Source organism: Panthera onca, chromosome D2 (genome assembly GCF_046562875.1).
Source record: "Panthera onca isolate mPanOnc1 chromosome D2, mPanOnc1 haplotype 2, whole genome shotgun sequence".
Lineage (NCBI taxonomy): Eukaryota > Metazoa > Chordata > Mammalia > Carnivora > Felidae > Panthera > Panthera onca.
Genome location: NC_138349.1, coordinates 9,624,269 through 9,640,262, shown reverse-complemented (window position 1 = coordinate 9,640,262; position 15,994 = coordinate 9,624,269). Strand labels below are relative to the sequence as shown.

At 40.3% G+C, this 15,994-nt stretch overlaps 1 protein-coding gene across 6 annotated transcripts in view; it reads left to right on the top strand.

The window, feature by feature from the left end:
• PLEKHA1 (pleckstrin homology domain containing A1) overlaps window positions 1-15,489 on the top strand; it is a 38,580-nt gene extending 23,091 nt beyond the window's left edge. For 2 of the 6 annotated variants that reach the window (XM_078434911.2, XM_078434915.2), the window contains exons 6-11: window positions 1,353-1,496; window positions 3,289-3,357; window positions 9,718-9,782; window positions 10,398-10,461; window positions 12,080-12,169; window positions 14,782-15,489. In XM_078434911.2, coding sequence (XP_078291037.1) covers window positions 1,353-1,496; window positions 3,289-3,357; window positions 9,718-9,782; window positions 10,398-10,461; window positions 12,080-12,169; window positions 14,782-15,096 — 747 coding nt within the window. In that variant the 3' untranslated portion in view covers window positions 15,097-15,489. Of the gene's footprint in view, window positions 1-1,352; window positions 1,497-3,288; window positions 3,358-9,717; window positions 9,783-10,397; window positions 10,462-12,079; window positions 12,170-13,422; window positions 13,494-14,781 lie in introns of all 6 variants that reach the window. The other 4 variants (XM_078434913.2, XM_078434912.2, XR_013550585.2 and 1 more) reach the window with 4 other exon arrangements.
• The last annotated feature ends 505 nt before the right edge of the window (window positions 15,490-15,994 follow it).

The following is a 15,994-nucleotide window of genomic DNA, read 5'->3' as shown; positions in this document are numbered from 1 at the left end:
ACTTCAGATTCTGTGTCTCCCTCTCTCTCTGCCCCTCCCCTGCTCATGCTCTCTCTCTTTCTCTCAAAAATACATAAACATTAAAAAAAAAAAAAGAAAGAAAGAACTATCAGAACTCAGCAGTTAAAAAATAATCCAATTAGAAAAGGGGCAGAATTCACGAACAGAGATTTCACCAAAAGATAAAAGATACGTGGCAAAGGAGCACTAGAAGGGCTGCTCACCGCTATTCGTAAGAAATGCCAAGACCGCAGTGAGTATCTCCCCGCACACCTATCAGAACGACTCCGATAATTAATAACACACGTGTTGGCAAGGCCGAGGAGAAACTGCCTCGCCCGTACGTTGCTGGTGGGAATGCAAAACAGTCCGGCCCCTCTGAAAACCGGTACGGAAGTTTTTTGTTAAAGTGCACTTGTGATTACTCTCCGGCCCGGCACGTGCACTCCTGGGCTTTGCTCCTAGAGAGATGGAGATTTACGTTTACACCGGTCTGTATGGGAATGTTCATGGCAGGTTTATTCCCAATGGCCCCCAACTGGGAACGACTCAACAATGCCCTTTCACAGGTGAAGAGTTAAACAGCCCATGGTACGTCCAGACCATGAGCGCTCCTCAGGGACAGGCTAGTGATAGGGGAGCAGCCTGCGTGAGCCTGCAGAGAATTATGCCGAGTGAAAAAAAGCCGATCTCCAAAGGTCACCTACTGTAGGATCCATTTCTATTACATTGTCTAAATGCCAAAATAATAAAGACGGAGAACCAGGTTAGGGTTGCCAAGGGATTGGGCACAGGGATTCTAAAGGGGTCACCCAAGGGAGCCTCATAATGATGCTGTATGTGGTTGTGGAGGTGGTTTTACACAAAGCTGCATGTGACAGAAATGCACAGAATGATCCATACGCGAAGACAAATGAATGCATGTAAAACTGATGACATCTGAATAAGGCTTGTAGGATGTTCCAGTGTCAGTTTTGAAATGTACTCTAGTTACTATAGTTACACAGTTTCCCTGTTGGGGGAACCGGTTGAAGGGTACATAGGAAGGATTTCCTGTATTTTTTTTTTTTTTACAGCTTCCTGTATATTATTATAATTACTTCAAAATAAGAAGTTAATCCCCTCCACCCTCTACCCACCCCCCACAAGAGAAATAGAAATGTGTGGTTTTATCAGTGATGTGACTGTTTATGATTAAGTATCTCAAATTATTTAGAAAACTTCAAAATCTGTGTTCCTAACTGAACTAAGGTTAGAATTTAAGGTTTTCTGTTAGAATTACAACATGAAATACAACTGTGCTTTGAAGCTAAACAAGCAAGGAAAGACTTTCTTTATTTGCTTCATTTTAGAAAGAAGAAGTAAATGAATGCGGTGAAAGTATTGACAGAAATAATTTGAAACGGTCACAGAGCCATCTTCCCTACTTTACTCCTAAGCCACCTCCAGACAGCGCAGTCATCAAAGCTGGGTATTGTGTAAAGCAGGGAGCAGTGGTGAGTACCTTACGAGAGTATGTGTAATCATGAAAAAACCAGTCTCTGTTAGCAAACTCTCAGCACACGAATCATTTGCTTTGTTTTTCGAGAGACCCAAAGGGAGCCATGAACGTGCTGAGGAGTCAGGGTGATTCTATGTTATTTTCTTGGTCTGTGGGTGGCTGGGTAAGTTAGTGCTGATTACCACTGACCTTCAATTTTAGATGAACTTTCCTAACACTTTAAATTTATTCCAGAAGGCTTTCCTATTGATTTTTCTCTCCCTTGGGAGTGGGTCAGAGAAAGAGAAGTCTAGCAGGGAGATATCAGGAAAAGAGGGGGCAAGGGAGTGGGGTATGGAAGGGCCTGCTTACTCCATTTGGTGTTGGGCTGACCTCAGTCGAATTCTCTGTGACCTTGGGCTTCTCATTTTCCCTCTCAGGCTCTCTGTTCCTTTTTAAGGAAAATTAGATTATAAAACCTACCATTTGGAGATAACTTTGAAAGATGCAAATTAAGAGAGTATCTTAGCAGCACCTGGTCCTTCATAAGAGCTGTTAAGGGTTAGCTGGGTATTTCTCATCCAGCCAGACCCACAGCGGGAAATTGTAGGAAGGGCAAGTACGTTTACCAGTGTTTCCAAGGTTCCAGAGTACCTTTCTTTTTTTTTTCTTTTCTTTTTTTTTTTTTTTTGAGAAAGAGAGAAACAGAGTGTGAGTGGGGGAGGGGCAGAGAGAGGGGGAGACACAGGATCCCAAGCAAGCTCCAGGCTCTGAGCTGTGAGCACAGCGCCCGACGCGGGGCTCGAACTCAGGAACGGTGAGATCACGACCTGAGTCCAAGTCAGACGCTTAACTGACTGAGCCACCCAGGCGCCCCCAGAGTACCTTTCTAAAATTTGTCATTCTTTACGCGAACCAAATCGTTAGCATTTTGTGAGAAGATAAACTTTGAAGTTTGAAAATAAAAGTAAAAAAGTTTCTGTGAGTGAGGAAATACTTAAAACTCTGCCGGCAGTTCTGTTTGACTTCACGTCCCTTTCTGGCAACGCTAATTGGTGTAGGTAAGCCGTGGACAAGTTCTTTTATCTCTAAGCTCCTGACCTTGAAGTGGAGGGAAGTGCGGGGGGGGGGGGGGGGGGGCCGAGACTCACCCCTTGTAGCGGGTCTGCAAGGAACCTCAGAAGCTCGTCAGGCTGTGGCTCACTTGTGCTAATGAGGGCTTTTAGGGAGGGAGACCTTTCTTTCCTTCTGTTTCGTTCCCAAGTCTAAAATAGCAACCCTTGGAGATACTGAAGTGCTTCCACAAAAACTGTTTCAGTGACAAAACAAATATTTGTACAAAGTAGGTTCATTTTATTAAATATCTGTTGCTTTACTACTAAGCACAAAGTACCTGCAGAAAGATTCTTGCATTTTACAGATTTTACAGAACTTGATGTGGTTTAATAACATTTCCTGTGCTTGCTCTTGAACTCTTGATGACATTTACTTTGTGGGGTTGGGGGATGGGGAAGTGCTTTTTTTTTTTTTTTCTTTCCTAACTTTTAGAGCATTAAAAATAATGAAACCATATTCTGAAATTGTATGATACAACACACTGAAGACTAGCCACCAAAGTTGAATTGGGAGTTTAAGGCCTGAGCAATGGAAGAGATGATGTTTCATGTATTTCCTCACTAAGGGAGGGTAATGAGGTTTTTTAGGGCTTGACATTTCTGATTATGGGTTCATATCAGAATATGTAAGTGGCTATTAACATTTGACATTCTTAGAAACAGAAGTCTTATGTCTGTGTTCATCTCTGGTAGATGAAAAACTGGAAGAGAAGATATTTTCAATTGGATGAAAACACAATAGGCTACTTCAAATCTGAACTGGTATGTTGCTGTGTCATAAATGTTGCTTTAAAATATTTGAGAAGTATTATTCTGGTGATTGTGTGTGTGTGTGTGTGTGTGTGTGTGTGTGTGTAGTTTCTTGTCCTGTTTTCTATTTCTAAAATAATTCTGGTTTTGAGAAGCATATACAATTCAGTTCATTTGGTTGTGATGTCTTAATGGTAATTTTGTAAATATATCTTAAATAAAAAGATCATACCTTCAAAGGCATTCCACCTTGAAAGAATTAAAAACATCAGAACTCCTTCACCTACCGATGTCCTCTGAAGGGCAGCTGGAGGAGATTGTAGGAAGAATTAAATCTCTAAAAGTCAACATTTTAACTCTGCATTTCTACCTTCTTTTCTCTGCCCTCTCTTGATAAATTTTTTTTTCCTATTGCAGATTGACTTTTCAAGTTTTTTCGTATAAGACCTTTTTGTCTTGTCGGGTAGAATCAAGATTGAAATTCCCTCTTTCACTTGTTCGAGTAACATCCTTATTTAAAATATTCTTGTCACATAACCTGAGTTCTGCCGCAGATTGCTGGATAATTTGAATGCTTTTTTATTCCTTACATGTCTGTCCTACCTCCTTTTGTTTTATGGGACCTTTGAGTGGGGATCATATTCTTTATTTGAGTGAAGACACCAGAACAGCACTATCTGGTAGAACTTTCTACACTGATGGAAATGGTCCATATCTTCACTGACCAGGTTTACTGGCTACATGTGGCTGTTGAATGCTGGAAATATGGCTAGTATGACTGGGGAACCTACCTTTATTTCATTTTAAAATTAAAACTGATTGTTCTTTAGTATTTTTTAATTTAAATAGTTATACATAGCTATTGGTACTATACTGGACAGCAGAGTACTTAGAGAACAGGAAAGGACTATTTTGCGATTCATCTCAGGTGTCTGTTCTTCTGGGAAGCTTTTGAACTCTGCCTTCTCCTTACACACCATGGTTCCTGAAGTCCACTTCTATCATAATACTTCCGGCTGCGTTTTGCCATTGTATGCATACTTGTCTTTAGCAGTTGACTCTATGAGCTTCTTGAAGGCAAAGATCTCTTTTATACCCTTTTATGAACACAGCCCCTGATACTTGGTAGATAATCAAGAAGTGTTTTTGAATGAAGGAAAAAATGGCATAGCACAGCAAGAATAGCCATTTTAGCACAGGGACCTTTCTCAGACGTCCAATTCGAAGAGCCTCAACGGGAAGTAGTAGTTACGTGGCTCAAAAAGTATCAGACGTGGTGTCTCAGAAGGCTGCACGTTTGCTTGGTTAGTAGGTTGATTCATTGCTTTAATTAATGATCGTACTCTTGGGGAGAGTCATTAATGCAACAGACATTCATTGAGCCCTCCGTGGCTCTGGCACACTGTTCCGGGAACTGGGAATAAAGAGAACAGCAGCGATGTTCTGGCCTTTTTCAGGAGTTCAGTTGTGCCAGAGAAATTGACATGCCCCCCTGTCACCCACAGTAATTATGAGATAGGAAGTATTACGGAAATACTTGCTAAATTTTGAAAACCTGCATGTAGACGTTATGCTATAAAATTTGAGATGAGAGAATACCGAACTAACAAAGGAAGCAGGGAGATTATGCCATGTGTATTTAGGAATGTGTTAAGCACTTCGAAAACTCAGATACAGCTGGAAACTTTAAACATACTATAATTACTTACCTTTATCAATAACTCAGGTACACATTCCCCCCACATGTAACATTTCTGAACGGCTGTCTTAGCTGCGGGGGAGGGGCAGTCAGGCAGCAGCTGTGGGGTAGTTGTCTTTGCTTCGGGCGCACAGCACCTCTGGGTAAGATCGGAAAACACCGGCACCAAAACCCGCAGAAGAGGGTGCTGGCAGCTTGCGAGAGAATCTCAGGGACACGGTAGAACGTTCTTAAGAAATGCTTCATCCCCTTCACTCTTGACACAGAGAATGGTATGGAGTGAAAAACATTGACATTGATGGCTCTGAGTCAAAAAGTGATTCAGAAGAGGTGGAATCCGAATGTGAAGTTTTAAAAAAACCTTAGTCACTTTACTTTTGCTTATGTACCTATATATGCTCAAGAACGATAAATGATAGAAGTTGATGTTTAGAGTACAAACGGGCTCATTTATGAAACGTTCTGATCATTAGAAGTTTAAACATACGGTAGGTAGAATAGTATTCTGAACCCCTCTTATCAACACATGGCTGGTTTTCTTAGGTACCACCACCCACTTCCCCTTTATATTTTGAAGTAAGTCCTAGACATATTATTTCATCTGTGATTACTTTAGTTTGTTTTTCTAAGAGATAAGGAGTTAAAAACTTTTTCAGTAGGTATGAAGGATTTAAGTGTATACCTGAAAACCTGGAGAAAGTATTTGTAATATGTATCAAGGATAAAACATTGATACCCCTAAAGAACGTTAAAAATTGAGGGATTCTTCCTTACCCTCTGCCCTCTTTTCTCCCAAACAATTAAGACCTAAAATTTTTAGGTGAGACAGATCAGTGTAGGCGTTCGTGTGGTGGGACAGGGGCGCAAGGAGCTACAGTAGCCTGGGTGTGGGCAAGGAACCCAAGAAGGACGAGGAGGCTGTCCTCTTGGAGGATTAGCCCAACATGGAGTAGGGGGAAGAGGGTATTCAGATTGGGAAGAGGGTGGTGGCAGAGATGGGAGGATGTTTACATATATACTTGATAAAATAAGTAAATATGTTAGGGATCATAGAAGCCTAGTTTCTCACTGTCCAAAAAGGGAGTAACAAATAAGGAAAAGGAGAAGACTTTTTGTATTAGGTTGGAATTCAATGTATCGATGTGAGCATGTACCTTACATGTTAAGTATGTACCTTAACATATACAGGTAGGTGTAGAATTAAACAGAGCTGTAAACGTATTCATGGGTTTACATATATATGCATATAATATACTTCCTAGCTCCGCGCAACTGGAAAAAACCCCCACCATTTTCCGTGGAAAGAAACCTGGGCTCTTGGAGAAATGGCAAGACTCCAAAGCTGAAACAGTAGAAATAAATAAAAAATAAGCCTGGAATGTCTCGTATCGGAAAACAAAGTGCTCACAGAATGCTAGGGACATGACGGAAGGACCCAGAATCCAACTTGAAAACAGCCGCCCTTGCCAAATTTGGGGGATTATTTTAGGCATCAAAATAAGTAATGATGGTAACAGATTATTGCCCTTTGAATAAAGTGGAAATCCATGAACCCACACGGGAGAAATGGGTGGATGCATGAGTATACACGTGTGTGTGATGAGGAACCAGAGGGCACATAGTTTCAAAGTCCCCATCCGCAAAATGCACATTAAGTACAAAAAGGGAAATGGTAACTTGATAGCGATAAAGATACCACTGTAGATACCACTCTAAACAGGTGACCAGATGATTAAAGCGGACTTCATCAGTGATGAGATGAATTAAAATTACTTACCGTCTGACAGGATAGCTTGAGAAGGTTGCTGCCTCATTTCTGTGATGTTCCTGCCAAAGATGCCTGACCTGAATCTAATCCTGATGAAGGATCAGACACACCCAAGTCAGGGGCTTTCTCCAGAATGACTGCCTTGGAGCCTTCAGGAGAGTCAAGACTGTGGGAGTTAGGGACAGAATGACTGAAGGAAAGAAAGATATGACAAGTACATGCAGTCAGCGATTCTGAACTGAATTATTTTGCTTTAACAAAAGACACTTGGGGGACGCCTTCCTGATTTGGATGGTTGTGTTGTGATAACATAAGGGATGTCTTTGCAGGAAATACACACTAAAGGGCCTTGGGGCCAGGTCAGCAACTCACTCTGAAATGGTTCCGGAAAGTCAGGTCTTTGTGCTATGTTTTCAACCTTTGTCTAAGTTTGTGGTTGGTTCAAATTTTACAGAGAGAGAAAACCAAGGGGAAAGTATCCAGTAGAAAAATGAGGAAAAGACATGAATAGACAGTTCCTTTATAAAGAAATTAAAGTGGTCTTTAAACATATAAAAGATATTCAGTATCACTCGTAATTAGAGAAGCACACATTAAAACCTCACAGGAGTATTACTTCTCATGTATTGTGAGAAAGCCATGGCGGAGTGAAGAGATGAGTGGTCTTCTTCCCCCAAAAGCAAGTATAAACGCTCTTCTTCAACAGGAACCGGGAACATTGGAGAGATGGCTGATGTCAGAGGTGGGGCAGGCACAGGAAGAGCTGGGCCCGGAAGATCCAGTTGTGACAGAAGATAAGGAAGTGGCTCAGTGAATGATGGGGACGTGACAGAAGGACACAACCAGCTTGAAGGGGCTCCCAGTACCCAAAACTCATATAGTTTGAGCACCAGAATAAAAAATGATAGTAATGGATTACAACCCAGAGAATAAAACAAGCCAAATAAGTAAACGGAGAAAGAAAAGCATTTCCGTAGAGTAAAATTCCAACTAATACATGAATGGATGGGGCTGGAGACAAATCACCATTTGGCAGCTACTACAGTAATGATGGTTTCGGGCAAGAATTTTCGAAGCTTGATAAAATTAGTGGGCAAAACGATGGGAAAAGTGGGTATTCCGTAGGCTTCGAGTGTCTCCCCACAAGATGTTTCATAATGGCAAAGGAGAAAAGGGTAACTTTCTAGTGACTGCAAACACGGCCTTACGAGATGAGGTGTAACACCCTAGTAATGGGACACACCCCTCTCACGCGCTCCCTGAGAATGATGCCCCGAGAAGAACGAAGTGCATCTGTGGTTTCCCCGCCAAACTGCATAGCCTGAATCCAAGCATGGTCAACATCATACAGAGCCAAATTAAGGGACGTTCTACAAAACAACTGGCCTGGACTCTTGAAAACTCTAAAGGTTGAAAGGGGGGGTGGGGGGAAGGCCTGCAGAACTATTCCACAATAAAGGACACGAAGAGATAGGACCACTAAATACAAGGTCTGATTCCAGATTGAACTCTGGAGCAGCAAATCTGTAGCTTTCCTTTTTATGTTAAGGATACTGCTGGGCAATTAATGAGATGTGAATATGGTTTTTAGATAACAGGATTGCGTCAGTGTGGAGTTTTTGGGTTCTGTGATTGTACTGTAGTTACGAAAGAAACATCCTTGTTTTAGGAACTATACACTGACATATTTAGTAGTAAAGCACATATCTATGATTTGCCTTCAGACATTTCAGGAAAAATATATACACACATACCATAGTCACATACATGAACACAACAAGCAGAATGATTTAACAAACGTGAAATTTTAACATCTTGGAAAATGGGGTGCGATGTGTACAGAAATTCTTTGTGCTATTTTTGTAAGTCTTTTATAGTCTGAAATTATTTTAATTTTTTTTTTTTTTTTATTCTTGAGAGAGAGAAAAACAGAGCATGAGCGGGGGAGGGGCAGAGAGAGAGGAAGACCCCAAATCCAAAGCCGGCTTCAGGCTCTGAGCTGTCAGCACAGAGCCTGATGCAGGGCTTGAACCCACGAACGGTGAGATCATGACCTGAGCCAAAGTCAGACACTTAACCACCTGAGCCATGCAGGCGCCCCTATACTCTGAAATTATTTTAAAAATGAACCATTTTGTAAAACTTAAAGACTGGTGATTTTTTAAAGTGTTCAGCCATGCTTTAATTTTTTTCTTAGGGCTGCATCAAATAATGGCACTTTTTAATCTTACGGTGTGATACTCGGTGAAATATGGCATATAGTATTTCGTGGCACGTGTAGTATAAACAGGCTATTGGGAACTAGTTGTGTCTTGTGTCTAGTTTTGTGACCTTGGGGTGAGGTACTTAATTAACGTGTGAGGCTCCGTTTCCTCAGGTGGATAGGAGTGCGTGTACTGTGGGGTTGTAGAAAGTTGAAGTGAGCTCACATGCTTAAAAGCTAGTGGATGTCCTGGACTTAGTAAAAGTTCAGTAAATTGTGCTTGTTAAAATAATGTATTCATATAAAAGTGATATACCTAAAATGACAAATTTAACTCCGAGAAGCTGGGTATTTGCTACTCTGGTGCCTTCTACCTCAAAATAACATTCCAGAAGAGGAAGTCTTCTACTTACGGGGTCTGGAAGGGTCCACTGGGGGAAAGTCTGATGATTTCATGGCTTTTAATAAGCTACGCTGTCATTAAGGCCAGAAATAATGTGATTACGGGTTATATGCCAGTTTCCGTGTTTCAGACCACAGTGTGCATAAGGTTATTCAGTGTTTGAGCTGTTCTGATGCTGGATGGTTCAGGAAGGTAGATTTACGTCTCAGATGTGCTTCGTAGAGATCTCCAAGTAAGACAACTAATCCTTAAAAGGACTTTAAGAATATACATCATGTGTCCGTGTGTTTTTTTGCCAGGAAAAGGAACCTCTCCGCGTAATACCACTTAAAGAGGTTCATAAAGTCCAGGAATGTAAGCAGAGGTAAGTAAGCACCCGCTGTCACTTAGTGCCTGCCGCAGCACTCTAGTACTCAGCAGGGCTTCAGTTTGGTTGGTGTGTACAGGTGATGTTTTCCTGGGTTATTTGTAGCATTACTTTTAACTCTTCCTAGTTGGGATATGCCAGGACTTACAAAATCCTCAAAGTATTGAGATATTTTTTTGTTTCATTTGAAAACTAACAATTAGGCTTATTAACGGAAAGGAAAAATTTTAACGTGAACAACTTCTATCATATTTGACAGATTGATGTATTAGTAATTTAAGTATTTTGAAGTTGCTGCAGAATAGAGCTTTATAAGAAAATGTGGTAACTGTGCAGTGTTTCTTTGAGCAAACTGATTTATTCACAGCTGAAAACTTTGGATTTTAAACTTCTTTTATGAACCTCTTCTAAAAATATATATAACATATAAAATATGTAAAATTAATGCAAAAATAAATTGGAAAAGATGATTTGGTTTTGCTAAATTACATCAACATTTTATCTCTGTTTATTTTCTTATTGACCTATATTTGGTACTAGATGAATGAGTGAAAGAAAAACTATCAAACAACTGCTATTTAAGTGCAATTGGACGTTTGTTTTTGTTAACAGTGACATAATGATGAGAGACAATCTCTTTGAAATTGTAACATCGTCTCGAACTTTCTATGTGCAGGTGAGAGTCTTCTTTGGAGATTATAGATCCTCCTAACAAGAGATTAATAATTTTAGAGGTGACATGAACATAAATAAACTTACTGCTTATGAGGATAAGGAAAAATATGACACCTGTAATTCACAACTTAAAAAAATGTTATACATAAAATTATCGGTAGGTCATATGTTCAGCAGATGGTACTCTTGACTATGAATTCGTAGAGTAGAATTAAGTAGTATTTATGGGAAGGGAAATGCTGTTTTAACGTAGATGCTAACTTTCAATTTGGATTATTTTTGCACGTATTGTAGAATTTTGACTGCATCATTTTTGGTAATTTTAGAAATGGGACTGAAAATACCCACAATAAAAGGAGACCGTAGATCTCACCAGTGGTAGATAGGCATCTTGTATTTAAGTTTAAAATACTCTTTTTGGTGTATTATTTAGATTGGAAGTTTTTCTTTTTTTTTAAAGAACATTTGTTTTTGTCTTATAAAAGCTACATATAATTATTGCAGAAAACTTGGAAAATATGGAAAGATATGAAGAAAGGGGTAGTTTATAAAACACACAGAATCCCACATTCAGGAAACCATTCTAATTATAGTGCCTTTTTTAAAGGCGTATATTTTTATAGCAAGTGGGGTCATATAAAGCACACGCAGTTATATTCTATTTAATATATTATAGTCATTTTTTTCCACATCATTAAAAATTCTGTAAAAACTTTTTAGAACTGCACCATACTCTATTATATGAATGCTCCACAGTTAAACTCTTTCCCTGCTACTCTGTTACTGATTATTTTTGTAGTTTTGTGTATTTACTATTATAAACAATGTGAGGATGAACATTTTTGTGCTTAACTTTGCCTGGATTTCTTCTATAGGTTAAGTTTCTAGATCAAGAATAACCGTCAGAACATAAAACCTTTTTAAACCCCCTCTTTTGCCAGATTGATTTCTAGATTTTTGCTTTACCTTTGCCTGCTCTGGGTTTTTCCTTTTAAAAGTCCTTATTAAAATCATTGGTTTGCAAGTATTCTTCTGTAGCTTAAAAGTTTTGAACAGAAGTAAAGGGAGGTGTCTCTACACCCCTCTTGGGTTTTGTTTGGTTGGATTTAATAATAAAGTTTTAATTCACGTAGGAAAGCAAGGTCCTGTCAAGGAATATGATACTTTGGAATATGACCACCAACACTACTTTCAGTAGTAGTTCAGTAGTACTAGAAATGATCTCTAGAAAAATAATACATAAACTTATGTCAAATGGCTTTTTAACTCCGCAGTTACATAAATACTCTTGTAGCAGAGTCAGACGATATAGCAGTAGATAGAGCAAAATGAGAAGCTTTGTCTTTGACTTCTTCCTCTCGTTTTCTCTCCAGAAGTATTCATACTGACTTTCTGATGGGTCTGATCTTAAAGCATCGAGTGCCCAACTTACGGCTCTGTAATAACTTACCTGGCAAAACCTGACTTAAAAAAGTGACTCTGAAAGTTTTTGGAAACCATTGCCTTGGAATGATTTTGTTGTTGACACTGCAATTTACCAACATGAATACGTTGGATTTGTAGATGTAGGAGCTGATTTGGGGGGCGAATTGACTGAATGAGTCCTTTCTTTCCCTTAGGCTGATAGCCCTGAAGAGATGCACAGTTGGATTAAAGCAGTCTCTGGTGCCATTGTAGCACAGCGGGGACCTGGCCGATCAGCATCTTCTGTATGTTTCCTGTTCTCTGGGGTGATACTCCCTAGGGTCCCCCCCATCCTGTCGAGTTATTTTCCTTCCTCTCCCCCTAATCCTTCTGGTTTCTTTCTGTATTGAGATTTATTTGCATGTTGACTTTCGTACCAATTGGACTTGCAAAAAAATAATGCATTTCTAATTTAATGCTTCCTTGTAGTGTTATGTATATATAACTTTCTGTGCATTGTATTGTCTTAAATGCACAAGCAGGGCAACTAAAGAATGAACGTTTCCTTGCTTTGTTTTAGGAGTTCTTACTTGTCAGTAGGTCTGGATTTGTTACAATTTGACAAATTCTCAGTACGGGATGTGGCCTAATCCTGTAAAGCGCCTTAAATTGTAGCATAACACAGTTTGGTGAAAGTCTCCATTTCTCCTCTACTGCCTCGAATTTCAGTTAAGGTGTTTTTGGCTTACTGGCACCATAAGGCCGTTGAATGGAGCAGCTGGAACCCGAAATACAGCTTCGTGTTCTCCGTCACTATTTTCCATTGCGTGTCCTCGTTGTCCTTTTCTGGTAGAGTAATTTAGAAGCCCGCTGCTTTTCACTATCATAATTGTCTCTGTGATGATATGAGAGTAAAACTGAAATGTTAAACATTCTCAGAAATAACAAGAAAAATGTTTTTAATTTTTAATTTATCATGTTCAGGTACATCATAGGAATAAGATTTGGCTGTAGGGCACTTTGGTCACTGCTTTCATCTGAAAACACAAATATTCTACTGAGGAATAGAAAAAAACATTTTAAGTGTCTTGAAACGTATCACTGCTGTCCACAGAATGTAGTCTAACATGTAGCATGAAAGCCTTACATTACCTTTTACAGGTTCATTGTAAATGCCAGATATTCTGCGCTTTTGGTATTTTTCTGGTAGTTTCCTGGTAGTGATAAACTACAGATCGGTAAAAACAAATCCATGTTTCTCATTTCTTAAATGAGTCTCCTTGTATCCTTTCTGGAATATCTTAGAAGTCACTTTCATACCTGTTAATTTTGTAACTGCCTGTGTTTTATGTGACCTTTTCAGCAGCCAAATATGAGACTCTCTGCAAAAACACTGTCTGTGGGGAAACAGGGAAACTTGGAGAAGGGCACTTGTGTTTCGTGCTTTGTGGTGGGGGCGAAGTGGACTCTCTAGCTGTGACTGTCGGCAGAACTTTCTCTTTTCCTCCCTCTCCTCAGTATAGGTTAACTCTAATCTTAGCTTTGCACTGTGTTCCAGATGCGGCAGGCCAGAAGGCTGTCGAATCCTTGTATACAGAGGTATACATCAAGAACTGGTGAATGCAGCACGTATGTGGGCTCTCACGCAAACGTGCCTTCTTACTAGAGGGCCCGGACTTACTCACTACTCACAACTGATCGTAGAAAGTTGAGTTAACCAAACTGCCTTTTGCAGTTATCGTAACTGACTTTGTCAACACTAACGCAAACTATTTCCCTCTGGTCATCCGGTTGGATACGTATATTTAAACAACAACGAGAAAAGATAAATCATGAAAGAGCAATAGAACCTTACTAATTGAACAAGTCGCATTAAGCTGTCCTAAAAATTAATTTACCGAATTGCCACAAGTTTCAACTTCTGTATTTTATGTATTTTGAGATTTTTGATGCTACACCACTGCACCGCACCCTTGTTCTAATAATCTATGCAAACTCATGCACGCTTATGCATTGGATAAACTCCACATTACTGTAGTTTGCATGGCATTTTCAATCTCAGGCGAAATTTAGCCAGCTCGTGGGAATCTGGAGTGTTTTGTGAACTTGTGGCGCTTTGTTTTCAAGGCCGCGAGTGTCATACATGAGCACAGCACACCGGGAACTACATGGCAATGCATTTGGAATGGTCCTATTTAAGGATATCTTAAGTTAGAAGCGAGTGGGAATTAAGAGTCACAACTGACCATTATTTCGCCACAGATTTAATGAATGATTAAATATGTACCCTTTGCTGCCATCAAACTCTCAAGCCATGAGAATCAAGGACGTGTTCAAAACTGAATAAATACAGTTAAGAGGAAGTGAAAAGGCGGCACAATTATCCGCTGCCGTGAAACTCAGGGCAGAAAAACGAAGGTTGGTCAGACTGCCAGACAGAATCGTAGGCTTGAAAAATAGTGAGTTCTGCTTATTAAAAAAATAGGGCCTTTCATTTTTATATCCTGCATTTTTATTTTTTTATCTTTCTAAAATACGTGGGACGATCCCTAGTGTTGATCGAGAGACTAGAACACACTCTTACGTGACCCGACGCCACAGGGCCCTCTCACACACCCGGTGCTCAGCCGCGGCTGCAGCGCCGCATTCCGGTGCAGGCCGACCGAGGCTTCGAGTGGCAGAGCTTTGGTGACAGAACTGGTTTCTTAGTGGAAATGGTTGTGGACTGTCCTTGCTTTAACCTCACTCCTAAAAATGCATTGCTTTGGGAAGGAACGTGCACACGTTTGCTGCATGGCTCGTGCTTCTGCTCCGTGTGTGTGTGTTTTGTTTGTTTTTCAGAGAGTAAAGTCTCACGCTGAGTTACTAACTCCGTCGTTAATGTTTGACTGTGTCTGACGGCCTGTCCTCTTTCCAGGAGCATCCCAGCTGTCCTCCAGACCCCAAGCACGCTTTCCGCTCTGCCAGCGCCGCAGCCGCCGCCTCCCTTTGCACGGCCTCTCGCAGCAACTCTTTGGTCTCAAGCTTTACCGTGGAGAAGCGAGGATTTTACGAATCTCTTGCCAAGGTCAAGCCAGGGAACTTCAAGGTCCAGACTGTCTCTCCAAGAGAACCAGCTTCCAAAGTGACTGAACGCGCTCCACTCAAACCTCCAAGTAAAACTGGCCCTCAGGATAAAGATTGTGACCCGGTGGACTTGGATGATGCAAGCCTTCCGGTCAGTGACGTGTAAGACGAAGCACGCGCCCCCCCCCCCCCCCCCCGCCCCCCTCCGCCTCCCCAGCCCCTGTTTCCTCTCACGAGGCTTCTAGCCAAAGATGATAAAGGGTGAAATGGTTTTTAATACATAGATTATACTGCCTCTTAGATGTACTCTTCATAAGCTGGTAAACCAAGGATCTCGGGAGTGGCCAAACGAAATGTAATTTCCTTAAAACAAAACAAAACAAAACAAAACACAGTGAACGAACGAAAGAAAAAAACCTAAGTGTTTCAGTATCAACTGTCTGAAGCTTCGTGTGCTCTCGCTTGGGTGATGAAAATGTGTGCGTGGTATTTTTTTTCCTAGTGAATTTGACAATTGAAATGTTTCACCACGTAAAACATTAAAAATGCTTGTTAATTATTTTGGTTGTTTTTAAAATGCTACTTTGACTTCCTATTAGATGCTTGATATTTACACATTCTTACTGGTTAATATTATTGAATGAAATATGGTCAGACTAAGATAACTGAAATCATGATGTCTGTGGTGCTGTAAAATTTATACTACGACATGGACAGTTTGGAAATGGTCACCACTTTTGATGCTCTGGTTATCGAGGTGAGTAGCAAGTTTTGCCGCAGAGATTATCACCGGACCGTTTAGCGAGGGTTGGGGGAGGGGAACTAATTCAGACAACTGTATCTTGGACATGTGTTTGAAAAAGCTTAGGACCTTAAGCAGTCATTGCTTTATGAAATGGTGAAAATGACTTGGTGTGAAATTTCTGGGAGATCTGATTTTCTTATCAAGGTTTTTATAAATAGTTCTTCTTTCTATATTTGGATCAGTGAAAGACTGTGAGTTTGTATGTGAAGACATAACTGCCCTTAGTCATGCCTCTCCTTTTTGTCACTAATCACATTCA